The sequence below is a fragment of the Exophiala mesophila genome (genome assembly GCF_000836275.1).
Source record: "Exophiala mesophila strain CBS 40295 unplaced genomic scaffold supercont1.1, whole genome shotgun sequence".
NCBI lineage: Eukaryota > Fungi > Ascomycota > Eurotiomycetes > Chaetothyriales > Herpotrichiellaceae > Exophiala > Exophiala mesophila.
This window is the reverse complement of record NW_015622504.1, coordinates 3,478,178-3,498,835: the sequence shown is the minus strand read 5'-3', so window position 1 is coordinate 3,498,835 and position 20,658 is coordinate 3,478,178. Positions and strand designations below refer to the sequence as shown.

The window sequence follows — 20,658 nt, the reverse complement described above, 5'->3', positions numbered from 1 at the left end:
AAAAGGGAAACACGGGGCAAGAAGGCACCTGCCTCCAGACACACTGGTGAGGCACACCTCCCACCATTTATTAGCCGAACTCCTACTGGTCGCCCAGTATCCTGCCACAGTCTCTTCTGTTCCTCAAACAAGTTCAAACCAAACTCGTCTGTCTCCCTTACTCTCTAACTGATTCTCTTCTTCACAATCAACCGTCCAAACATCTCCAAATCATCCCTCCAACCGCTCTCACCGTGTAAATTGCTGAGTATTTCCTCACCTACACACCTCCTTCTTACCAACGACACACCTCTCGTTGGCGACATTGTCACACTCTACCGACTCTCGCCGAGGCCCGATAGAGTGAATTCCCTCCCTGCCACACTCTCGAGTACCACTCCCAATTCCCATCAACCCTAACCCCACCACTACCACTACCATGCAAACTCGCACTCTCGTCGGCGCCGGAGCTGGCGCCGGCGTCCTCGGCCTCATCATTATGCAGTTGGGCAATCAGTCGCAAGACCGTCAGTACAAGAAGACATTGCAGTACATGCATGATGGACGCGAAAAGATCTCGGAGAAATTCCAGGACTCAAAGGCCAAAGTTGAAGATCTTGCCAAGTCCAAGAAATAAGTGAATGGCTGTGATAGTCCGAGGACGCGCTCTATAGGAATTGAGGAAGGTTGCAAGGCAGCAATGTGCCTTGCCAGGACCGTGGTCTCAAGACATCAGCCAAACTACTCAGGGGCGGCGGGCAGATCCCCTTCATGGCCAGGTCGGACCGGGAGCAGACAGTTAGATCAACTTCCATCATCAATCATACTGGGCAGATAACAAAAAGTGAAAGACTTGACCAGACTTCGGCCATTGTCATTCCCTCCTTCATTTTTCTACACGTGACATTCCATGGTAGATTATTGTACATTGTTGCCTCACTCCTCATCCTCTGTCTCAGTGTCGGTCTCCGAAGTGTCACTGTCAACGTCTCCTTCTGTGTCGCTGTCACTGTCGTCATCCTCCTGGTCATGACCATCTTGGCCGACTTGAGCGGCCTTCTGATCTGCTTGTTGTTGTGACAGAGTTCGTTTTTTATGTTTCTTCTTTGTTGGCGGAGGTCCTGATAGCCCTCCGGTCTTCATGGCCTGCAACTGGCCTGCCAGGGAGTCTGATGAGCACTTGTTAGTATGGGACCTGGTCGCAATCAAGAACTCGCCCGTCAACATACCTTCATCTGGCTCGCTAATCTCGTCATCGCTTTCCACTTTGGCCGCTTCACTTGCATCCTTGACGTCCAACACCACATTCACCTTCTCATCCAGCCCAATATAACTATCGCAAACAAGGTGCATGACAAAATGGAACGCATGAACTTGGGGTGGTGCCTGGAAAGGAAATTTCAGGGTTAAGACATTGAAAGTGGGAGTACCATCTTTGTTGAAGATTTGGCGGTCAAATGCGGTGAATGTTGTGGGAGGAACAGATATTCTTCCACTGCGACCTTCTGCAAGGAAGACATGCCAACGAGGAGCGTGGTCCGCTGCAAAATAGGGACTATGCGCGAGAGGTGGTTGAACAGAGCCTTCTTTGGCATCATCCTCAACGTACGATCCATCCGGCAACTTGCGACGCTTGTTCTTGGCAGGTCGGCGTCCTTTGAGTGCGTCAATGTCACCTTCGTCCGGGTCAATATCCTCAAGATCCAATGGGTTTACCGCAGGAACATTCGTTGTCCCTGGAGGAATAATGCGAGCCTTGACAACAAGTTGTACAAGGGACGATGGAGTGACCACTCGTTCTCCCACCACTTTGAAAAATGCCTTTTCCACTTTGAGGTATGGGATTTGAGAAGCAACTTGCATTGCTTGGTCGTACTCTTGCTGAGAGAGGTCTGAGAGGAGACTGCGTCGACTTGCAGGAGGAAGGGACATGAGGCTCTGAAGTGAGAGAGGGGATTTGGGATCGGGAGAAATCTTCCTAGCAATTTCGGCGGTGATGTGAGGAAGTTGGAGAACGGGGGGTGCTGACGGAGGAACTGCCTGAATGATATTTTGTGAAGTGCGGTAAGCAGCAAGAAGTGGAGCAACAAGTCCAAAAGGCAGCGTGATAGACGTGAAGGAGTTGTTGAGCGCCAGTGCTGTCGGTGCAATATCGTACTTCTCTCGCTCCAACTCAGGGTCTTCCAAGTTGATGCGCCCGAGGTACGCCCACAGCAAACCCAGAGTTTTCCGACGCAGGGGGTCTTCGATTGCCTTCAATCTTGCCTTGTCTGCAGCAGTCAAAAAGCTACTATTAAGCACTCTGGATTCGACCTTGGCGGAGCCCGCATCAATCCTGTTGCCTTTGAGGGTTTCTTTGAACTCTCCACCCACACTGGTAACTGCGACGACGTCACCATCGGAGAGATTCTCTTTCCACTCACGGAAAATGTTGCCAGCACTGGCATGGAGAACCTTGTCTTTGGTGAGGGCTTGTGTCCCGTACCACCATTTCCCAAGAGTGTAGGGGAGGATGATACCGAGGAGAACGCCATAAAAGGCAACCACGATCCAGCGATTGCCCTCCTCAACCATCCACTTGGGTAAAGCGATTCCAATACTGGTTGACTGCTTCCCGTCGGGGTTGCCGTACTGTAGGTAGTTGTTCCTGATCTCTTCATCTGTGAGCGCCTTGTAGGCCTTTGTCATCTCCACCCATCGATCGTTGATGAATTCCTTGGTGATGTTTTGAGCGGGGTCTGGCCTAGCTTTGTCGGGATGATGGGTTCGAGAGAGTTTCTTGTAGAACTTGTGAATTTGAGTTTCAGACGAACTCTGTTTCGATCAGTATACTGCGGTGTCCCCGAAAGACGGACAAGAACTCACTCTTGAAACACCCAGGACATCATAAGGATCCCATATCTTGGGGACGGTGCGTTGAGTGATAATGATCAGGTAAACCATGTATGCAATGAAAGCATATCCCAAGACCATGGCAATCGTTCGCTTAGTTTTTCGCGTCTTGCGCTTTCTCCTCCTTCTCTGGGCATCAATAATGTCTGCATTTTCTGGTCGAAAGTCTGATTTGATGCGAGCAGCGGTTTGTTCGAGGTCCGTGGAGGGTTTGAGGATGTTGTAGGTTAGGGGTATGGTGACCATAGAGGCCATGGTAAGCATGAAGAAAGGAAAAATCTGAGCACCCTCATCGTAATTGTATTCGGACATCTTGGACGTGGGATAGGGAGAAAGTCGCCGCTGTGAAGCGTTGGACAAAAGATGTGTCCTTGGGTGGGGTGGATTTGTTGCGTAGGACTAAATGAGAGGCATCAACGCGGGACAAAAGTAATGTCGTGGACCAGCGACAAGAGGTAGTGATGCGACCGCGGATGAAGACAAGACTGACAAGATTGGAAGAATGGCAGCAGACAAGAAGGAGACCTGGCTGTGAGAATTAAAAGTTGACTGACGATGAACTGCGGGTGACGGGTGACGGCGTTTGCACAAGGCACAAAAATGTACGGTGAAACATGTGAGGCCAAGCCACCAACTCTGTACACGGTGGCTTCTCCAGATCTCGAGCCAGCGAGGGAGGGGGCCTCGAGCCCGAGGCCCTGCGGTTCAAGGGTCCAAGGCTAAGATGACAACTAACAAGTACTCCGTAGAGGACTTCACTATCTACTACCTAGGTTCTTCCTAAGGACATACCTAGGCAGCCAAGTATTGGTTAAAGCGTTTAGGTTGTTTAAAACTCCACGTATCATAAAAGCATAATCAACCTACTGCACTTCTACTTAGATACCCAGGTACCACTGCATTGTCGGCGAATGTAAAGATGACGTACTGTTGGTATCAGTACTTGAACAGGTGCACACATACATCAAGCAGTTATTACTAAGTAGGTGAGCAGCAATCTTCGCATATGGTCAGATATACCTCCTACTTTGCGTATGGTGACCATGTCAGCACTTTGATGCTCGCGTCTTATAAAAACCCACACGAGGTTGCACCTAGGCACTCCTAGGAACCGAGACCGTAATGATGGATTCAGCTAGTTCAACGAATCCTAAAGGTCTACGAATAGCATATAGATAGACAATTGGGACCCTTCTGATGAAGCACACTTCTGAAGTTCAGGCTCCATCACCTCCACTGAGAACTGACACCCGCTACTTCCTCATCTCCATATCTCTTGAGTTCTTGCCTCTTTCCAGTCCCAGATCCCCTTCCATTCAAGATGCCGGATCAGGCAGTTTATGCGAATGCATACAATCGACCACAACCTCGAGAAGGGCCCAAAGTGCCTTACAACAATGACTCAGGCTCAAACCCTGTGCTTCGCGGCTACTCTTTGGCTGCCGTATCTACAATGTATGGTGTCGGCTAGAAGATTTGTTTCTCTGATTCCAGCGCTGACATGACCAAAGCATTGCTTCCTCCCACTACGTCCAACGCATCTTCTGGACATTAAACAGGTTCGAAAAGCTCAAGGAGTTGCCCTATCTCGAAGATTATGACGCACGCCATGATCCAACTGTTGTCCCTGTATCTACCTCCGCGCCTTCGGTACCAACCTTGCTCGACTTACCTCAGTCGGCCCCTCGCGCTTCTCCTACCGATTACTACACCTCCGCAGACTACCGCGCCCTCTATCAAAGCGGCAAGGTAACCCCAAGCGACGTTGTCGAGAGCCTTCTGCCTCTGATCCAACGGGATGCTCAACCTCCTGGTCAATATTCGGTGGGCTTCATCTCGGTTAGGGCCGATCTCATTCGCGCAGCCGCCAAAGCTTCAACCGAGAGATACCAACAAGGGAAGCCTCTCAGTCCGCTAGACGGTGTTCCAGTGACGATCAAAGACGAGGTTGATTTGGCTGGATACAAAACCACAAAAGGTTCCGTTCTGGACCTCACTGACAAGTCTGGCCGAACCTCATGGTGTGTCGAGAAATGGCAGGAGGCAGGTGCAATTATATTGGGCAAGACCAACATGCATGAGGTCGGTCTGGACACCACAAACAACAATATTACTTACGGAACTCCACTGAACCCTCATAACCCTGGATACTACACCGGTGGTAGCTCTGGCGGGTCCGCCTTTGCCGTGGCTTCAGGTCTTGTCCCCATCGCCTTGGGCGTCGACGGTGGTGGCTCCATTCGACTTCCCTCATCTTTCTGCGGAGTCTTTGGCCTGAAACCGAGCCATGGGAGAGTCTCTTCGAAGGCGGGATATGAAATGACGAATAGCGTTGCCGTGAACGGCCCGATCGCGAATAGTATGGACGACCTGGCTCTCGCATACCGAATCATGGCTCAGCCTGACCCTAGCTCCAGCGGAAGTTCACAATTTCCCAACAGCCTCCTAACGTCAACGGACGTTGCTGGCTCCACCCCTGCAAAGAAGATCCTTGGACTGTATAAAGACTGGATCTCCAGATCAGATGCCGTGGTTTTGACTGCCTTTAACGCTACCGTCGACCATCTCGTCAAAGTCCATGGTTATGAAACCGTTGACATTGAGATTCCATGCATCCCGCAGGGCCAGAAAGCACATGCCATGACTATTCTCTCCGAATCGAGAAGTGTGTTAACCGCTTCTCAGATGAAGAAATTATCCTACCATAACCAGTTATTGCTCAACATCGCCGGCGGACATGCTTCTGCCCAAGACTTTCTTTATGCCCAGAGGCTGAGGCAACTCCTCATGTCTCACCTTGCCTGGCTGTGGACCCAGTATCCCGGGATGCTCATTTTGACTCCGACAATACCCTTTGCTGGGTGGAAGATCGCCAAACCGACAGACATCACGAATGGAATTGGCGTTTCAGATAGTGATATGAGCTTGCGATCCATGGAATATGTATATCTGGCCAACTTTACAGGGAATCCCGCCATCAGTGTTCCTTGTGGCTATAGCGACGAAAACGTTCCTATTGGATTCATGGTATGTACTTCCTCTTAGCCAGGCTGACTTGTTGCTAATGATTGTCTAGGCCATGGGAGACTGGGGTAGCGAGGAACAGTTGCTAGCATTTGGCAAGGAAGCACAATCGAGCTTGGATAATAAAGGAGGGATTCAACGACCCAAAGGCGATAAAGCGTGGTTCGATCTATTGGCTCAACATTCTAGCTAGCCGAGCGTCACTTGCCTCCTTTTCTTCTAGCCTTTTCCTGTCTTATTAGCCGGCAATCCTCACATGGGAGGTCTTTGTGTTTCAATAATGGTCTTCATCATCCTCGTTATCAAGGCCCTCCTCGTCTGCGTCTAACCCATTCCCACGTGGCTCTGCTCCTATATTGTCAGTCTCTTTGACTCTAGCCTCCTGCTTGCGGTACAGGGCAGCCAAAAACTCTGCCGTACTCGCCTCCTCAATCGACTTGTCTTCACGGACTCGGAGGAATCGCGGAAACCGCATGCTCAGTCCCCGTTCCTCACTCACCAGGCCTATGGCCGCCGTATATGTTGGAGACAGTGTAATATCGGCAAATGCCATTTCCCAGACTTCTTGTGGTTCAAACCAGACGTCCGGTTCGTACGCGCTGTACTCGATATAGCTGGGCCTTTTCCCATGAGTGTTCTGCCCACCTTGTTCGTACTTTTCTTTGTTTGCTTGGTAGAACTTGTCGGTGAAGCCTGATATGCATTTGGTGACGACTTCGAGGGACCCGGTGGCAGGATTGCGACACGCCAGCAGGATTGGAGACCACCACTTGGCTTTCCGACCTTGACCGTGCCAGCCCGCCACGGGGATCAGATCGATTGTGTCGGCTGAAGTGGCGTAGTCCTTTTTCACTTTGAGCCATGAGTCGAGTCGTTTGTCGGGTTCATAGGTCGCCAGGAGGGCTTTTCGCCGGGTGCCTTTCTCTTTCTCGGTGTCTTTCTCCTGGGCATTTTTGGACTTTTTGGACTTTTTGGGCGTGGGAAGCTGTTCTGTATGCGGGGGGGATTGCCCAGGTGGTAATAAATCTGGATTCGGTAGATTGTCGAGTACCTTGACCATGATGCCTTCGCATTTGATCTCGGTGGCCGACTTGAAGAATTCGAGAACCGTTTCCGAGTCAGTGGATGTGGCATCAATGCTTTGGACCCACGTGAAATGATGTTCTTTCTCGATAAACATGCTCCTCAGCAATGCCCGCCTTTCGCGAAAAGGTCTGTCAAGCAACTGCTCTCCATTGAGGTACATGAGATCGAATGCAAACAGGCACACTTCCACTTGGATGGATCCAATATCGACGTCTTTCCTTGCACGATTGGTCAAGGTCTGGAATGTCTTCAGTTGCCCAGAGTTGCGATCCACGGCAACCACTTCACCTTCGAGAATGAAGCTCGACACCCCGTCTCCTCGTATCTCGGGCACAAGTGCCACCAGGTCTGGATATTTGTCTGTCATGACTTCGAGATGTCGTGAGAAAATGGACACTTTGCCGTTCTCGTCACAGTGGACTTGCGCCCGTTGGCCGTCATACTTGTACTCGCAACTGAAATCTCGACCTTGGAGTTTTGTGAGCATTTCGCTGAGATCCCTCGTTATGCTCCCAAGCATGGGGCGTAGCGGAATATGCAGCGCCAAGCTACAACGGAGGAGAAGTTCGTCAGAAACGCCCACTTCAAGAAGTCCTGGGACTAGATCATTGTAATTGGGCCGGCGGGCAAAGCATGTCTTGACCGTCTCTTCAGCACTGGACCACACTGCTGCAAGCTCATCCTTCTTGAGTTTTGCGAGACTGGCAAGGTCCTGAAGAGGGAAATCCGCACCTTCTGGGCGAGAAAGCTGAAATGCTCTTGCAAGTGCAATCAACATGGTTGTCTTGACGGCGCCGATGCGTAAATGCTGGACCAAGGTACGAACGATATATCTGCTTTCTTCGGGCCCTCGCGCATCCTGCAGGAGTCGCTCGACAAGTCTCTGCTTCTGCTCAACACTTCCGTGGCCTTTGCTATTGGCAATTTTGACCAGAGTCTGATAGGCACTTTTGATAGAAAGTGGCTTGGGTTTTCTCAGCGTGAAGCTCTGCCTCTTCTTGGCTTCGAAAGCCACATCCCCGGCGTCACCGTGCTTATCGTAAAGCGTTTTGAGGCCAGCACTGTCCAAACCACAAACTTTCTTCAGAGCTTTGGAAATTGCCGAGCCCCCTAAACCAAGCTCAAGCGAGATGTATGGAGGAGAGATTGAATTCGTGGCAAGCCACACAGCGGGAAGTAGGCTGTCAGGATCTGACTCGATAATGACTCGAAGGCAATTCACCAAGGTGTCAACGATTTTGATTCTGCTCTGGGTAGAATTGACGAGGAAAAAGCACCGAGTGAGAAGGGCATAGAGCGCATCGCCTCCTTCCTTGGCCCATTGCCTCTTCAATTCCGGGACATAGGTGGAAGGGTTGAAAACCAAAGGGCTCTGGTCGAAAGGGATTGTAAGCGTCACTGCGTCACCATCTGAAGCAGTGGACTGAAGTCCGAGAATGGCTTTTTCATGCTCGCTGGGCACAGCTTTGGCCTCTGAATCAGACTTAGCGAGTGTATCCGTTAACGACTCTTCGGCGTCTCTCTCATTTCTGTATGCAGAATCACTGCTTGCGCTGGTCTCCCCTACATTGATTCTCTGGCTCTGAGATTCGTCTTCTCTCGCCCATTCTTCCTGCAGCTTCCTGGCGAGTTCTTCATCGGAAAGTGATTGCTCAGATTTCGACTGATCTTGAGCCGATGTGGAAGACGGCGATGCGAGCGATTGCTGGGCTTGTTTGCGAAAGAAGAAGTCGAGGCTACCGTGGGTTGCCGGCGTTGGCTTGGAGTCGTTCTTCTTGCGACGCTTCGACGGGCTTTCCATAGTCGACTAGAAGACAGAATCGCAGTGAAGACATGTTTCACATTTGTTGCAATGCCGTAGGGTCGTTGTCTTCGATGGGTGATCACGGCGGTGGCGTTGCAACAACATCTCACCATTCCACCAGCCTAAATCACAGACAGATTGATGCAGGCTGCGGAAAGGGAATTGACTGACATCATCAGTTGACGCGTTGGTTGAACGTGGAGCGCGTTGCCTGTCAGACGGTCTGACCAATGACTTAAAGCAAGGGCGGATCACTCTGTTCCGCAGCGCAGTGTCATTCATGGCAGGTGCGAACTTTCTGGCAGGAAACTTGTGGGGAAGGTGCGACCAGGACAAGCAAGGAATCAGGAAAGAACAGATCAATCAGTACAGTGAGGGACTGTTCCACCTCTGCTTGTTCTTCAACCGACGCAGAAATCCGTGATCTTCTGTGTGTCATGAAGAACAATGGCAGACTTACACCCATCGAGAGCGGTCGGCATCTCAACCAGAGTCCAAGACTATCTAGATGACAAGATCCAAAATGCAGCCGACTTGGATAATGTCGACGAGCTTTTGGCAAAGGTTCAACAGCAGCAAGAGATACTGAAAAAGCAGGTGAGCTTCCAGCCTTCATTTTGCTGGGATTTAACCTCACAATGGCATAGCTGGAAGAAGCCCGCAATGGACAATCCGAGGTCGAACAAAACATCGCAACCCTAACAACGACGCTGAGGGAACGGGCGCTAGAATTCCAAGCACGACAGAATGATCTGGACCAGCGCCTCAAGGAGCTGACGCAGTCGGATGTCACCACTGAAGCAACGAAGAAGATCGAGTCACGGATGAACAAGTTAGGCAACCTAGAGATTGCCCAGGCGTATCTTGAATTGCTACAAGAGATGGATAGATGCGATACGGAAACCTCCAAGCACTTGACGAAAAAGCCCGACGAATCTATCAAGTCCTATCTACAACTTCATTCTCTATGGACAAGAATGAAAGAAAACCAGCCATCTGCTGAAGGTGCTGCTCCCCAACTGCTTTATATTTTTGAGCAGCAGACCACACGCATCTTCAAATCATTGAAAGATTCCCTTGAAAAGTCACTGCGCAAGACCTTGGATGAGATGAACTGGCCATCGAGAGACATGACAGTCTCCTCGAACGCCCGCGAAAAGTGGGAGAACCAGGTTCAACTCTTGCTTGAAATCCAAGAACCCGACCTCGTGCAATCGGCACCTAACGACACGACATGGAATGCGGGACCGCCACCGGAACCAGTCACTCTGTTCCCGTTGGAAGTCATGATCAATCCACTAGCCGCAAGATTTCGTTACCACTTTTATGGCGATCGTCCTACTAATCGCCTCGATAAACCAGAGTACTTCCTTTCGCATGTGTTGGATTTGATCGAACAGCATAGCAATTTCGTTATCGACATTCTTGGTCCTATCCTTGACCAAAGAGCTCTCAAATCCGAGGCCCTCGAGTCTATCTATAGCGACCCCATCTCCGCCTTCATCACTGGCCTATTACCCATGGTCCGGGCCAAGTCGTTATCGTTCTTACCTCAAGTTGTCTCCGAGCCACAGCTCTTTTCCCACTTCATGCGCGAGATCATGTTGTTCGACTCGAGCATTCGTGACTCCTGGGGCTACATCCCCATACCAAGGATGCTAGGCGACTGGAGAGGGGTTACATGGGACCTTCTATACACACATGGTTACTTTCAGTCATGGCTTACTGTGGAGCGAGATTTTGCCCTGTCACGCTACAACAACATACGTGATGACCGCGAGGGCCGAGAAATCGATTTTGATGCAGAAGCCGGCCAGACAAAGCCCACAAAAACTGCAATCAGAATTGCTGACCTCCTTGAAACCATCACGGATCGCTATCGAGCGTTGAACTCGTTCAGCTACAAGATTCGCTTCTTGATTGACATCCAAATACACATTCTTGAAGAGTATCACAGACACCTTGCGGATATGTTGCAAGCATATGTGGCTACTACGCATACAGCGGGTAGACTGTTACAGGGCCAAACCGAATCAGACGCTTTTGGGCTAAAAGGACTGGAATTGATAACGAAAATCTACGGGAGCGCCGAGTTTCTCCAACGCAAGCTGTCAGATTGGAGCGACGATGTCTTCTTCCTGGAGCTATGGGATGAATTGTCCGTCCGTGCAAAGGGAAGTGAGGGAGGCAATGCTTCGATTGGCAATAACTTGAATGTGGATGACGTTGCCGCAAAGACATCGACTGCAATCAAAAACGACGATGACGGAGAATACGATGGTAGCGGACCATTCGACCAGACAGTTGGCTCTTTTCTTCGCTTGAGGGAGCGTAGCGAGGAGCAGATTCTTAGAGCATTTGAGGTAAATGTTCGTGCCGCCCTGAAACCGTATGTGAGGCACCCTCAATGGTCATCACTGGGTGACTCCAGACTCGAAGGGTCTGTGGCACCTTCATCGGCACTGGATGGGTTGTCTCAATCGATCACCATCCTCCTCGGCTATATTGCACGGGTTTTGGCGCCTGGAGCACTTCGAAGAGTCGTCAAACATATCTATACGACCATTCAGAAAGAGATGTTGGACAACGTTGTCTTGTCTCACACCTTCTCCACTGCAGGCGCCAATCAATTGAGGACCGACATATTAGCGATCAAGGAAGTTGTTGAGAGAACGGCAAAACTACGTGGGATCGGAGATTCGAGCATGAAACGCCTCGACGAAGCAGCAACATTACTCTCTCTCGCGGCTTCAGAGGAGAATTCTGGCGAGGACGAGGATGCGAGTGGAGCGGAGTGGGGATTCGAGGAAAAGGCCGAGCCCTCTGTGAACGGCGAGGAGTCCCCTGGAGGCGCAAGTCACGAGCTAAGCCTTTGGGAAGTGGACAATCGTCTGTTCACAGACAATCCCACCGCACGCAAAGTTCTGGCGGAGCTGGGAATCTATCACCTCGACGTAACAGAAGCACGAAATGTTCTCAGAAGGAGAGTAGAGATCACGGCCAAGTCCGGCCGGGCATAGAAGAAGGCGAATTTTGTAGATCATGTCGGCTGGCAGCTCTGAACCATGAACGATCAGGCGTTTGGTCAGTTGGCTACATTGATCAACATGGACTTGATATGCAAGTACTCCTCGATACCTTGAGTTCCACCTTCTCGACCATAGCCGCTATGCTTGACACCTCCAAAGGGACTTTCGGAGGCGCTCAACATGCCCAGGTTGACGCCCACCATACCCACCTCCAAGCCCTCGGTGACCCTCCAGGCTCGAGCCATACTCTCGGTTATGATGAAACTTCCGAGACCGACGTCACAGTCATTGGCGAGTTCCAGGACTTCGTCCTCAGTCGCAAATTCGTATAAGCCCACAACGGGAGCAAAGGTTTCCTCACGTGTTGTTAGCATCTGCCGGTTCATATTCTTGATCAGAGTTGGCTGAAGGAAGTATCCCTTTAGGTCTGGCACGGAGGAGCCTCCGAGCACGATCTGGCCGCCGTGTTTCTTTGCGTCTGTTGGGTTAGGGGTCAGTACGAGGTCTCAGACGAAGATGATGGATTGGGATGGGGTTGTAGGAGGCCCGAACTTACCATTAATGTGGTTCAAGGCCTTTTCAACAGCTCTGTCGTGTGTCAATGGACCGACATTGACGCCTTCCTCCGTCCCTGGCCCAATTTTGAGTGCTTGGATCTTCTTGCTAAGCTTGTCGGCGAATTCATGGTACACGCCCTTTTGGACAAAGATGCGATTTGCGGTAACGCAAGTCTGACCAGAGTTCCTGAACTTGGCGTTGATGCACGCTTCGACCGCGGTCTCGAGGTTGGCATCGTCGAAGACGATGAACGGAGAGTTTCCTCCAAGCTCCAAGGACAGCTTTTTCAGGGTAGCACTACACTGGCTGGCGAGCAGTTTTCCCACCCTGGTGCTTCCTGTAAAGCTCACCTTGCGCACGAGGTCATTCTTACAAAGAGCCTCGCCGACCTCGGCTACTGTATTGAGGGTCGTGATCACGTTGATAGAGCCTTTAGGGAAGCCGGCCTCGTGTGCGAGTACGGCCTGGGCAAGTGCGCTCAGTGGAGTTTCGCCAGCAGGTTTCCAGACAGTTGTACAGCCAGCTGCCAGGGCGGCACCGACCTTTCGTGTGATCATGGCGATGGGGAAATTCCAGGGTGTGAGACATGCCGCCACACCAATGGGTTGCTTGAAGGTCAGAATACGTTGATTTAGATTGGCGGGCGGGACGACTTGGCCGTGGACTCTTTCCGCTTCGCCAGCAAACCATTCGAGAAAGGATGCAGCATAGATGACTTCGCCCTTTGCTTCGGCAAGGGTCTTGCCATTCTCCAAGGTTAGGATTAGGGCCAAGTCGTCAGCATTTTCTAAGCAGAGATCGCTCCATTTCCGAAGCCATCGAGCTCGCTGGCGTGCGCTGGTCTTCTTGTAAGATTGGAAAGCTCGATGGGCTGCAGTGACGGCCTTGTCCACGTCAACTGCATTCATCTCGGGGATGGTAGCTATTTTATCCAATGTTGCTGGATCGTAGACAGAAAAGGTCGCCCCCGAAGAGGCACCCACCCACTCATCATCGATGAAGCCTTGGGACTGCAGCAAGTCCTTGCGTTGGATGTCCTGGAGTGTTTTGCCCATGTTGGAGATTTTTGATGAAGACTACAAAAACAATAGAGATGATGTGGTCGACGACTTGTATATGAGGATGAGGGGCTTGGGTATCGGAATTGTGACCGACAAGGCGGAATTGTCGATCAAATACTAGTGAGCAACTTCAATAGACCTCGGAGAGATGTGAGCCCAGTGGAACCACCAAGTATCCATGGTTGGTCCCCTCGTCCCTTTCTCTTGGAGATTTGGAGAAGGGCAGACATCGCAAGCACGGCAGGCTACTTACTATATAATATTATCATTACTCACTGGGTGAGGGGAGACGGTTTTGACGATCATGGATGGGGAGATTGAGTGGAGGAACTGGGGATATTTGGATGTCCTGAACAAAAACCCCACGCTGTGCCACTGCATGGCGGGGAGATCGTTTGTGCATATATAACGGTAACAAGGCTGAAGAAGGCGTTGGAGTCGATGACGATGACGATAGTTTGAGTACCTCGAACCATCTCTCGTTAGAGGTTCCAGCCTGAGCAAGTGCTGCTTCAACCTGAGCTCCTCCGGGAGTGCAGGATGCCTCCTCGCCCCTCTGTAGCCACCATCACAACAATACATACAAGGCCGAACGGCCACAACCAGCACACTCGCACTCCGACAGACTATACGCAATCCGTGGGACATCCCCCGCAGCTGCAATCAATGGAACTTGTTCTTGGCCGCATTTTCGTCGTTCTCCAGGTAGACCTCGATCTGGTCTGTCATCTTGTGGTCGATATCCTTGCACCAAAAACATGCCAGAATGCTGATCAGTCCAAACGACAAAGAGGCCAAGGCAGTGGTTCTATTAGACGAGAGTCAGCATTGGTAATGGCAGTGATGGTGCCATGCCAGCAAGCCGCAGTCTTTCAAGGACGGTGCAAAATACTGAGGTCAAAGACGTACCGAAGTGCGACAACATATGACTGCTGAAATGCTCCAAGAGCCGAGATGAGAATTTGGTCTGTAATGCCAGGCACTTGTGACAGAGCAGCCTCACCCAGTGGCAACGCAGCCATCAAGGCCTCGACTGAAGCTGATGGCAGCCCTGCCGCAATCACTGCAGGTGGCACAAGGTTCTTCATACTGCTCGCTTGGACATTGGCAAGGATAGTCGAACAGACGGTAAGGGCGACCACCCCTCCACCATTGCGGGCGACACCTGAAAGCCCTCCTGAAACTCCGAGATCTTCTTGGTCCACCTAGAACACATTAGAGACAGTCATCAGCAGCCGATATTTGAGAAGAGTGAGTTAAGTGTACTTACACCAAGTTGCGTGTAAGCAATGGAGAGAAATTGACCCCAACCCATTGTGATCTGGTTGATGAAGACGAAGGCAATCATCATTGCCTTTCGGTCAGGTCGACCTAGTCCAAGCAGTGCCCCGAACAGCACCGTAATCACAACTGATCCTGTAAGCGTCCATTTCCACCGCCGGAGGCGGCTTCCAAATAGCACAAGCAATATGGCGCCGACCAAGAGGCCAAGATTTGGTGGCAGTGAGAGAACAGATCCAGTAGATATATCTGTGGCGCCGCCCCAGAACACATTGCTGAAAGGGGTCAATTAGTAATGAAGGTCAGAACTGGGCGGCGACATGCAGTCAATATACTTACACCATTGTTGGCCAAATTACATTGATGATATAATAGAACATGGTCTCGGTCTAAATGAACACTACATTAGTAAGATGGCCAAACAGGCGATGAATACCAGCACTCACAAACACCACAAGAAACGGGGCAGTCATATCTCTGCCTTTGCCTTTGGTAAACACATGTCGTGGACACAGTGGATATCGGACGTTGAATCTCTGCTCTGCCTGGTTTTCCCAAAGCCCAAATAGAGCCACGACAACCAGACCAACGGTAAGACAGATCACCACGCGTTTGTCCGAGGAGGGCATCGTGATAGTAAGGAGACAGCCTGTCAGAGTCCTGTCATCAAGTTAGCTATAGCATAACAAACGAGCGCGGACGTGTAAGAGTTCAGCATCACTTACAAGGTACCACCAACAACGAATAACACGATACCGATCCAGTCTAGGTTACGCAGGGCTTCCTTCCAGGGCACTCCTCTGGGGTGCTTGGGAGGATAATATAAGAAAAAGACCCCCGCAAAGCAAAACACCTTGTCTTGTTAGCTAGCACTCGACCCAGAAGACGTAGGCTCGAGGTTACATGTGAAATTGCGGGAGCATAGAAGCACCACCTCCACGCAGACCCACGAAGTGCCGCATAACGGCCTGCAACTGGACCAACCTGTACTTCAATCAATATCGCAGGCCGCTCTTCGCTTGTCAAAACTTCGAATGCTTACCAGGATCGCGACAAAGAGGAAAGCGTCTGTAAGAACGATACCTGCTCAAGTCAACATTTGCCACCCTGTCAATAGATAGTCTCGTACCAATATGGCGCCACTTGTTTGGCATCAATTCTGGCTAGCACTTGTAAGTCATTTGCCCATGTTGTAAATCTTATAGTCAGGCTCCTACCAAGGCAAATGCAGCCAGCTGGCAGTTCCCCGAACCAAATCCCGTGATGGCCATCCCAACGATGACGGTGTTTGCCGTTTTCGCACTTCCCGCGACAATATTCCCAACCTGAATAATGATCAGAGTCAATTCAATGGCATGACCCTGCTGAAGTCAACTTACCAGCGCAAGAATGTTGCCCATGAGTATGAAATTGCGGCGTCCAAATAGATCCGAGTTGGCACCACAGGTCATGAATGCAATACAGACCGCAAGTACGAAGCTCGTCACATACCATGCAGCCGCGGTGGGATCCCCAAGGCTGCTAGCAACTGCGCCTCCCATGGCGGTCACTGTAGGTATTGGCCAGAATGCCGTTCCGAATTGCATTGAGAGGATCTGCAGGTATTCAGGTCAGGTCTATCTTTGTGCATGGTTTCGAGCAGTCAAGATTTCATACTGAAATGACAACCCACGTCTTGCCAGTAACACGGGTTTCTTCTTCTGCCACTGTGGTCGTCGGGACCTCCGGGGATTCGAGATGTTCCCCTAGGGTGGTCGTGGCCCCTGCGTCTTTCAGGTCCATCTCCATGGTCTCGCTGTGTGCCATTGTATCGGTGTCCTCAGAAAAGCTATCCTTTGCCAGAAAGACGAATGGGTGATCAGGACTATTCATACCTCGCAGAGACGACTGAGATGCCCCCTTCGTGGCGCCATACTAAGCATCGCGTCTAGACCACCTCCAAAGGTAGATTTTGAGGAATTGGATAGTGTCCCTGTTCTAGTAGTTCTCGACAAGCCTACCAGTGCAATTGCACTCGTCCATAGGGCTGAAAAGTCGAGCTAATGACCGGATCCGATGGTGCAGCCGTTTCCCCGGCACACGAGTGTCGTGAGCCATGAGATGCTGGGGACCCCGCGTCCGCTTTTCATCTGTGGACAAACTCTGCGGGCACACATGCGGAGAAGTTGAACTTTAGCGCGTGTTGAAAAATTACCTCGACAAACGAAACGATTGCGATGACACCTCTAGGCAGCAAATCGATCCCGGACGGGGCGGTCAAGAGATTGAGAGCCCAAGCGGACTAGATTGCTAGTCTGCCGGATCAGAGCTCGCAGCCGACCGGATCAGATCCTTGAATTGATGCAATGGAGGAACAATTCTACGTCGTTGCATCCAGACTGGTTGCACAGCTGTGATACTCAGCATTTCTCATGAATCCTACAGGAATTGAATGGCAGTTACCACACATGAGAACATGGAATAGTCACAGATGAATGCTGTTAGGGACGAATTCTGAGACTGCTCTCCCTAGTACTTTAAATAAAATGAAACGCGTCAACGTGCCTCACGCTTTTCCACCTCCTATCTGTCCTGGATAAGCTCCTGATCCTCGAGCAAAAAGTCATGGACTACGTCGCAGTCGACGCTCTCGTCGTTGGAGCTGGGTTTGGTGGCATCTATGCAACTTATCGTCTTGCACAGATGGGTCTGAATGTCAAATGCATTGACGCTGCAGATGATGTTGGAGGCACCTGGTTCCGAAACACATATCCAGGCGCGATGAGCGATACTGAGAGCTACTTGTACCGCTATTCATGGGACAAGGAAGACCTGAAGACATATCCATGGTCTTCTCGGTATCTCTACCAGCCTGAGATTCTCGAGTACCTTCGACATGTTGTCCGGAAGCATGATCTACGCAAGTTCATGGAGTTCAACGTTGAGATGACCGCGGCAGAATGGGATGAATCTACTTGTCAATGGACTATCTCAACGTCCAGCGGCCGAAGTGTACATGCAAGGTACCTAGTAAATTGTCTAGGTGTTCTTTCGAAGGCGAACTTTCCCGACATCCCCGGCATTGCAAGTTTTAGGGGCCAGCTGGTTCACACCGCTCAGTGGGACGCTACGATTAAGTTGGAAGGCAAGAGTGTCGGGGTCATTGGGAACGGGTCCACCGGCGTACAAGTGATGACGGCGATAGCACCCATCGTTCAGACACTCAAATCATATCAAAGACATCCGCAATACTCGGTACCAAGCGGCCAGGGTCCCGTTTCCCAAAATGAGCGCGACAACATCAATGAGAATTACGATGAGATTTGGACTAAAGTGAGATCCTCTGCCCTTGGATTCGGCGTGCCTGAAGTCGGCTGCAAGACAATGGAAGCAACTCCAAAACAACGAAAAGATGCCTTTGAAAAGGTTTGGCAGGAGGGCAATGGTTTCAGGTTCATGTTCAGTGCTTTTGGAGACATCGTCTCTGACGAAGCTGCCAATAAGGAGGCGTGTGACTTTATTCGGGCGAAGATCAACCACATTGTGAACGACCCTCGGAAGGCCGCAATCCTCACGCCACACGATCTATATGCTCGCCGACCATTGTGTGACACGGGATACTATCAGATATTTCGACAAGAAAATGTCGACGTCATCGATCTCCAAGCGAATCCTATTGCGGAGATCGTCGATCGGGGAGTGCAGCTCTCTGATGGAACCATCCACGATCTTGACGTCTTAATCTTCGCAACTGGCTTTGATGCTATTGAGGGCAACTATCTGCGCTTGAAAATCACTGGAAGACAAGGTGAAACAATACAGTCGCATTGGAAGGACGGACCAACGGCCTACGGCGGCATCGCCTGCGCAGGGTTTCCCAACATGTTCCTCGTTTCAGGGCCTCAAGCACCCTTCGCCAACTTCCTCCCGGTGATAGAGAGCGAGATCGAGTTCATCATGTCCTGTGTTTCCCACACGGAGGAAACTGTGGCACGGAATGCTGGGAGGGCAAGCATTGAGGTTTCCCGGGCGGCCGAAGCCTCTTGGTCAAGTACATGTGACAAGCTCGTCGACGGCTTACTTTTCAAGCGCACGGCAAGCTGGATTTTCGGTGCCAACATACCGGGGCGAAAGCCTAGCACCACCTTCTATTTTGGCGGTCTGGGGAGTTATCGAAAGTGGGTTGACGAAGTCGTAGCCAAGGGCTTTGTTGACTTCCACATCTCTGGCTGAGTGTTAGGTGGGAATATCAGTGCTTTGGACTCACTAGATAGCAGGCCTGAAGGCCCGAGGCCAAATAGACAAGTCCTTAATTACCATAAATACCACTACTCTCAGCCCCAATCGAAGGTTGCCGAAGCTATGAATGCTTTTCACCAATTAGTAAGTGCTGCTGAATCCGGCCAAGGTTCTCGCCATAGATCATTCATGGAGAGGAAACAGACATTGTCAAAGTGGACGGAATAAACTTTGGACTAAACCCGGATCCGTCGGATCCTTGACTAGTGCGCGAAGCATGGTGGTGGTACCTGGCCGGGGTACTTGTTTCTTCGTGGTTATCCTGGTGGGGAGGTATGGGGTATCTCGCTGGCGACTTTGAGAATTGTTTCTTGCAACTTTGTTTTAGTGAGTTCAACTATGGACACAAACAAGACGAGAACCATAACATGAAGGTATAAAAGCGATCGAAAATCTGCAACATGAATACCAGCCCAGTCTGGTACCAGACAATCGAAGTTCTCAAGCTACCGCAGGTACAGCATATCCAGTCTTCCTTAATTCAACACCTCTAGCATTTGATACTTTTTGTGACATTATGGGCAGAGAAAGCATCGAGTTCAAGAACTCCGACGGGGTTACACTGCGTGGGTGGTTCTACACGCCTGACAATGCAGCCGCCGGAAAGTTACCAACCCTTGTACTCGCCCACGGGTTCACGGCCTTGAAAGAAATGACTTTGGATTTCTACGCCGAGTCATTCACCTCGGCCCTCCCCATCAATTGTCTTGTGTATGACCATCGGGGCTTTGGCGAAAGTGATCACCTTCCCGGCCAACCGAGGGGCGAACTGGTACCGAATCTCCAGATTTCCGACTATTCGGACGCCATCACGTATGCTTCAACCAGACCAGAAGTAGACGCGGATAGAATTGGCATCTGGGGCACTTCTTACAGTGGTGGACATGTTCTCACGGTCGCTGCCATCGATAGGAGAGTCAAGGTCGTCCTGAGCCAAGGGCCCTGCGTCAGTGGGTGGGATAACTTCCATCGCTTGGTCCGCCCAGATCTGGTGCCTAAGCTTGAAGCAGCTTTTGCTGCAGGTATGTGCAGATGCCCTTGTGACTTATCATTTCTGTATCCAGTCTTACACAGTGGTAGATCGAATTGCCAGGCTACAAGGGAAAGAAGCGACGTATGTCCCGATCGTTCATGAAGACTTGTTTGGGGACTGTGCTTTGAATGGTAAAGATGTGTATGACTTTTTCATGGAGTGGGAGAAGAAGACAACATGGAAAAACACCATCACGCTCAGAAGGTAAGATTGCTGCCATTGGCTTACTCTTGCATGTGTACTGACTCTCCTGTTTCAAGCATCGAACTGTTTCGCGCATATGAGCCACAACAGTTGATTGAGAAGATTGCTCCGACACCTCTGCTCATGACGGTGCCGATTCGAGACACTCTCACACCACCCGACCTGTCACTTGCTGCATATGCGAGGGCACGGGAACCAAAAGAATTGCAGCTGCTTCCCGGGGGTCATTTCGATTCCTACGCCGGTGAGACAATGAAGAAGAATGTCGCGACACAAATCGCGTTCTTGAAGAAGTGGCTGGTTGGAGCATAGTTGGTGTTTATTATGCCAATCATTTCACATAAATACTAGAGACAACAACAAGATATCAAAATTGTGTATCTGTGACTATGACTCTCCATAGCAGCATAATTTCCTCTTCTAAACCAT

The 20,658-nt window shown here is 50.7% G+C and overlaps 7 protein-coding genes across 7 annotated transcripts; 4 read left to right on the top strand and 3 right to left on the bottom strand.

Annotated features, from left to right (window-relative positions):
* Positions 1-418: 418 nt before the first annotated feature.
* On the top strand, positions 419-616 carry PV10_01116 (uncharacterized protein; the record flags this gene model as incomplete). The annotated part of the gene is made up of 1 exon (XM_016365279.1): positions 419-616. The coding sequence occupies one exon, from the start codon at positions 419-421 to the stop codon at positions 614-616; it is 198 nt and encodes a 65-aa protein (XP_016228928.1).
* Positions 617-730: 114 nt separating this feature from the next.
* Positions 731-3,415, bottom strand: PV10_01115 (uncharacterized protein). The gene is made up of 3 exons (XM_016365278.1): positions 2,845-3,415; positions 1,209-2,793; positions 731-1,148 (listed from the first exon to the last, which is right to left on the bottom strand). The coding sequence occupies exons 1-3, from the start codon at positions 3,181-3,183 to the stop codon at positions 916-918; spliced, it is 2,157 nt and encodes a 718-aa protein (XP_016228927.1). The 5' UTR covers positions 3,184-3,415; the 3' UTR covers positions 731-915.
* Positions 3,416-4,146: 731 nt separating this feature from the next.
* On the top strand, positions 4,147-6,222 carry PV10_01114 (uncharacterized protein). Its single transcript, XM_016365277.1, has 3 exons — positions 4,147-4,326; positions 4,383-5,898; positions 5,948-6,222. The coding sequence occupies exons 1-3, from the start codon at positions 4,193-4,195 to the stop codon at positions 6,086-6,088; spliced, it is 1,791 nt and encodes a 596-aa protein (XP_016228926.1). The 5' UTR covers positions 4,147-4,192; the 3' UTR covers positions 6,089-6,222.
* On the bottom strand, positions 6,151-8,901 carry PV10_01113 (uncharacterized protein). The gene has a single exon (XM_016365276.1). The coding sequence runs from the start codon at positions 8,780-8,782 to the stop codon at positions 6,170-6,172; it is 2,613 nt and encodes an 870-aa protein (XP_016228925.1). The 5' UTR covers positions 8,783-8,901; the 3' UTR covers positions 6,151-6,169.
* A 227-nt stretch (positions 8,902-9,128) lies between these two features.
* Positions 9,129-11,808, top strand: PV10_01112 (uncharacterized protein). The gene is made up of 2 exons (XM_016365275.1): positions 9,129-9,382; positions 9,433-11,808. Exons 1-2 carry the CDS (start codon positions 9,233-9,235, stop codon positions 11,803-11,805), a joined length of 2,523 nt encoding a protein of 840 aa, XP_016228924.1. The 5' UTR covers positions 9,129-9,232; the 3' UTR covers positions 11,806-11,808.
* Positions 11,809-11,836: 28 nt separating this feature from the next.
* Positions 11,837-13,427, bottom strand: PV10_01111 (uncharacterized protein; the record flags this gene model as incomplete). The annotated part of the gene is made up of 2 exons (XM_016365274.1): positions 11,837-12,292; positions 12,371-13,427. 2 exons carry the CDS (start codon positions 13,425-13,427, stop codon positions 11,871-11,873), a joined length of 1,479 nt encoding a protein of 492 aa, XP_016228923.1. The 3' UTR covers positions 11,837-11,870.
* A 6,082-nt stretch (positions 13,428-19,509) lies between these two features.
* Positions 19,510-20,541, top strand: PV10_01110 (uncharacterized protein; the record flags this gene model as incomplete). The annotated part of the gene is made up of 3 exons (XM_016365273.1): positions 19,510-20,014; positions 20,073-20,229; positions 20,286-20,541. The coding sequence occupies 3 exons, from the start codon at positions 19,510-19,512 to the stop codon at positions 20,539-20,541; spliced, it is 918 nt and encodes a 305-aa protein (XP_016228922.1).
* Between the last annotated feature and the right edge of the window lie 117 nt (positions 20,542-20,658).